Source organism: Gavialis gangeticus, unplaced genomic scaffold, assembly GCF_001723915.1.
Source record: "Gavialis gangeticus isolate Ggan-Ray unplaced genomic scaffold, GavGan_comp1, whole genome shotgun sequence".
Taxonomy (NCBI): Eukaryota; Metazoa; Chordata; order Crocodylia; family Gavialidae; genus Gavialis; species Gavialis gangeticus.
In genome coordinates, this window is record NW_017729025.1 from 37354797 (window position 1) to 37359958 (window position 5162).

A 5162-nucleotide genomic window follows, 5' to 3' on the forward strand; every position below is an offset into this window, starting at 1 on the left:
AGGATGATTGTTTTGCCATATAAAATGTATTTACTATAAAAACACTGGAAATTATAGTAATTATATACAGTGATGTAGGAGGCTGTAAGATGATTCTTTGTTTATACTTACCTCCCATACTTCTGCAGGGTTCTATTACACATTAAAAAAATTCCTTCTAAATGTCATGCTTCTAGAAGGCACAATTCCCTACGAATGCCTTGAATTATCCCAAGGAGATTCTACAATCTCTTTATAAAATTCCAACTTATAAAAGTGTATGTGAACAGACAGCTGTATTCTGAAAAGGGATTTCTTAGGAGAAAAAGGCAGAAGTAGAGGCAGAACTAAAGCACTGGGATTCTGACTATGGAATTACTTAAAACCTACCTAACATTCTCAACTCCAATAAGCAGATATATTAGTGCTTTAAGTTAAGGTTTCACTGCTGGTAATATGAAAAAGCATGGCAGACAGGGAGTGTGAAAAAACAGAAACAGCTCTTTCATAAATGTTAACTTGACTTTGAATTCCATGGCTCTAAAATGGATAACTGGATGAAAACCAGAGAATACAGATGGCAGTTGATACAAAAAGAAGGGCCAAGATTGTATTTTAAACTGTAATCATGCTGTTTACTTTACCTTGTGCTCACTAGCAAACCTGTTCCACCTTCCTCCTTATCACTGCAAGAATCCTTGTCATGATACGGCCTCCCCTGTAATGTCCCCAGAGTAACGTGACCATGCCACCTCCACCCTATGGGCACCTATTAATCTCACCTGCCATGTCTTGCTGGTTTAAATGATGAATCAAGAGGCTGCCGTGGAGCTGCAGCTCATCACAGTCCTGACACATTCCTGTAAACCCTATGGGTTGTGGGACCCCTTACTGGGTCCCACACTCAGTAGGCAACTCACAGGACACCCTAAGCCTTATGGGCTAGATGTGTGGCTCCAACACCTCCCCTTTACCATGCCCCATGTCTTGCAGGTAGTATTTAAATGTTGTCCCTATTTTAATGAGGCCTCAGACTAACTAGGCCTCCTGTCTTCACTGGGCCCTTGGTCCCTGTCTCTGCACCCTCTCTGGCACTGGGGTCTACACCACAGTGTGCCCCAATGAGGCCCCCTCCTCCCCAAAAGCCTCAGTCTAGTCCACCACAGTACAAACAGCAACCAAAATATGAGCCCCTGGGCTATAACATAATAGAAACAGTGCATGGTGCACTCCATCTCTTTTTTTTAAAAGAGGCAAACTTCTCCCCAAGTATTAAGTGCCTCGCAGTCCAGGGTATCTGATGAGGTCCTAGAGTCCTATTAGTCCTGTAAGCAGCATATCAGGTGGCCACAGCATCCCTGGGCAGTTCTTCTCTGCAGCAGGTCCTTCCCCTAGCAGCTACAGGAGAACTAACAGCCTCCAGTCCGAGCCCTGGGGCTTATATGTGCCCAGGCCCCTGCCTTCTTTCAGTCAGCTGACGGGATGCAGGAGCAGGCTAATTCCCTCATTAGCCCGGTGCCACAGCAACCTGCACCTGTGGGGGTTCTGCCTAGCTCCTAGGGCCCTCTCTCTAGGTAGTTTCTGCCCTTAAAGGAGCAGGCACACCTTAGTGCACTGTGACAGTCCTTGTCACACACTGCCTAGGAGATGGGCAGGCCATTAATTCTGAATAATAACACGCCAAGCAACACAACAGCAACAGAATGGCAGCAAGATCTGTTCAATGCTTCTTAAACAGTTCTATAGTATGCCATTTTCTTCCTAATTAATTCATATGGCTACCACATTATCAGAGAGCTAACCCTCATCTTTTGTTTCATGCCAACTCATTTCAAGTTAACGGACAAAGCATTAGCCAGTCCCCTGGTTATGTATCTGCCAGTACATTTCATGGCCATATACTTGCTATCACACGCTAAAGATTTACTTTTGTCAATTAATTATGAATCTGTGCAAAGAGTCCATCTCCATTATAGAATTCTTCCCAATGAAAGTTACATGGGAAGATGCAATTACAAAGCCATATCTACATAGCTAACCAATCATACAGCTATTACTTTCAAAATCATTTATTTAAAACCAATGTGGCTTCTTTTTCGTCAGATGCACTAACAAACAAATCCAGCTAAAAGAAACAATTAGCAAACTAAAGATACTTTACTAAGCAGAACATGCACATTGTGCCGGTATTACACATTAAGGTGCTGTTTATCATCTATTCAGAATCAATATACTTCACTTTGCCAAAATTATGGAGTCCTAGATTTGGAGTATAGACATATTCCACTTTTGAAAAATACTCCCCTTCATCACGACTGCTAAACCTATTCACCGATTTAAACATAGTTGAATTAAATTCTTGCTTTTGAATGCTTTACATGTTTGAAGCACTGAACAAATATCAAAGAACTCTACCAGCACTCTTGGGAGACAGAACTGACATTAATTTCATTTTACACAAGGAGAAATGAAGGCAAGATACTGATGTGACTGATGCCACATGGCAAATCAGTAGAACTGTTAGAGCTCAGATTCTTGACTCCCAGCCAGATTATTTTTTTAGATCAGGGGTGTCCAACTTCTAAGTGGCTGGGAGCCAAATGCCCCATCAGCCACACACTACCAGCATGAAAGAGGGCCTCTTGGGCAGCATACCACACAGATGCCCTCCCACTCTCAGCTGTACTGTGCAGGCCCTCCCTGCAACCCCCAACACACCATGCCTGCTCCCCGCCACCTACGGATGCACCACACCACCACGCACTTGCACAGACCCACCCTCAGTTTCCTCAGCTGCACTGCCCCAACCCCTGGGGCATGGGCAGATATCAAAAGTAAGAGGAGGAGCCTGGAAGACTCTGGCTGCTCTTGAATCCAGGGTGACAGGGCTACTGGCAGCTGAGCAAGAACAATTGAACCCACAGGCTGGGCCGCCAGTTGGACAGCCGTACTTTTACATCAGACCTCTTACGTACCAAATGTGCCTATTGCATTAAGAGCCAGTAAGTTTGTTACACTACCCACAACAATCGTAAATACCCTTATTTTTAATAGGTATGTAGAGTTCTATTTAGCTACCATGGCCTTGACTCCTGCTGGAGTTGTCTTCAGTCATTTTCACACTCTGTGCACTAGCAGACACAGAACCAATGCTTGAAGTCCGAGAGTGATTTGTTAGAGCTTTACTCTTCTCCTTTTTAGACTCCATCCTTCCATTCGGTTCTTTCTCAGAACTATTGAGAAAATCAAACAAGAGCTCATCGTCAGGTTCAGACTTTTTCCTTCTCACAAATTGTGAGGAAGGTCTGGGTGTGGAAACACTTTCTGTTGGAGGAGAGGCCTCCAAAGAGGTCCTGGATGCTGCTTTGACATTTGCCGTTCCTGCTAGGATCGTAGCCTTCTGCTGTTTAATGTTATCAGCGGCTGAAGAAATATAGGCTGCTTTGGATGAAGTCTGATGCTTCAATTCTCTGGTTTGCTGCTGTGATTCAGGATATTCACTGGCAGATCCCAAGTTCTTAGTACTATAAATTGCACTGCCTGCAGTCTCTTTTTTACTCAGAGCTGTTGCAGCCCCTTGATCGACTCTGTTAAGAAGATCCTCTGCCCTGCCAGCAAGATCGACAAGCCAAGACATAATGGATGCCTACTGATTGACAACACTGAAACTCCAAAACCATGAGCTGCAAGAAAAACACAAAACACAGTTATTACAATGCAAACACAGATCATTGGATCAAGCTCATCTCCGCGGTATACTATGTGTTAGTCAAACGTACTGACAGGGGCGTCAAACATACAGCCCAAGAGCCAGATCCAGCCTCTGGAGCTCTACAATCTGGCCTGCAGCACGTGGAGTCAGTGCGCATGGGCTGGGCCAGATGGGCAGCACCTGGTCCAAAGTGGGCCTCGCCACAGCCAGTCCGCTGGGGCACAGCGCATCCTGCGCACATGCGCCACGCGAGGCTGGTCCAGCCCTACGCTGGCTGTGGTGCATGAGGAAGGGCTAGCACTGGACCCAAACAGGCGCAGGGCCAGCACGCAGGGGCCGGCTCGGGCACTGCAGACCGGCTGCGAGTCCGACAGCGGCTCCAGCCTCACGGCCAGGCCCTCCCTCGCAGGGACAGGAGCAGCTGCCCAGCCGCCGGGCCCCGGCATCGTGGAGGAGCGGGGCAGAGCGACCCCTGCGCATGCGGCACAGCTCGGCCACCCCGCCCGAGGCACCACCGTGCCCGGCCCGACACCCCCCGGCCGGCCCGGCCTCGTCTGCAGCGGCCCCTAGCCGGCTGCCTCCGGCCCCGGCGCCTCACCTCCTCCCCCGAGCCCTGCAGCTCCGACCCGAGACGAGGGCCCGCGGCGGCTACGCGGAGGGCTCAGGCCGGACGCGGCCCCTCGGCTCCATCTTCCGGGAGACGTGGCCGCCGGGCTGGGCCGGGGGAAGGGCAGAGCCGGGAGGAAGAACCCGGAGGTACTAGCATTGGCCTCGGCCCGCCCCCGCGCGCACGCGCGTTAGAATCCACTCGGGAGGCAGTGCCAGGCCCTGCCGGAGGGGGCTAGAGTGAAGGCCCCGCCCCCTCGTGCTCAGAGACCAAGAGGGAAAGGGCTGGTGAGGCAGTCAGCCCATGCCCCTCCCCACGACGCCACACCCAGAGCAGGGGCGGGGCCTGGGGAGGGGGCGGGGCAGCGCCGGCTTGTGCAGCCTGTGATGTAAACAACCAACAGCTGCGAGCGGGGATCTAGCCGGCCGTTGGCCCCGCCCCCGCGCGTGCGCATCGCGCTGTGCCTTACCGGGCCTCGCCCCCCCACCGGGTTTGTCCAGGTCCCGCGGGCGGGGGCCCCGGTGCAGAGCAGCGGACGGCCGCTGGGGGACCTCATAACTCCGCGCACGGGGATGGGGCCAGTCGGAGGCTGCTGCGCTGCTCTCCCGCGCCGCCGCTTTTGCACCTCCTTCCCCAGGATGAGGCTGAAGTTGGTTTCTTATTTCCGGTTCCCTGGATTCCTTATTCCCAGTTCCTTTTTCAAAGCTGATCTAGACCCAATAAAAACTTGTTATCAATGAATTACACATCCTAAACAGACAGAATTTCATTAGTTACGCGTATGTACTAATTAATGTGTAAAATAATACCTCACATCAAGTACAGAGCCCTAAAGAAAGGCCAGATTAGGATGGGATTATGAGC

The 5162-nt window shown here is 50.3% G+C and overlaps 1 protein-coding gene across 1 annotated transcript in view; it reads right to left on the minus strand.

Annotated features, from left to right (window-relative positions):
- GOLGA5 (golgin A5) overlaps positions 1–4440 on the minus strand; it is a 43819-nt gene extending 39379 nt beyond the window's left edge. The window contains exons 1-2 of the mRNA XM_019518639.1: positions 4290–4440; positions 3058–3662 (exon numbers count right to left, since the gene is read on the minus strand). Coding sequence (XP_019374184.1) covers positions 3058–3616 — 559 coding nt within the window. The 5' untranslated portion in view covers positions 3617–3662; positions 4290–4440. The remainder of the gene's footprint in view (positions 1–3057; positions 3663–4289) is intronic.
- Between the last annotated feature and the right edge of the window lie 722 nt (positions 4441–5162).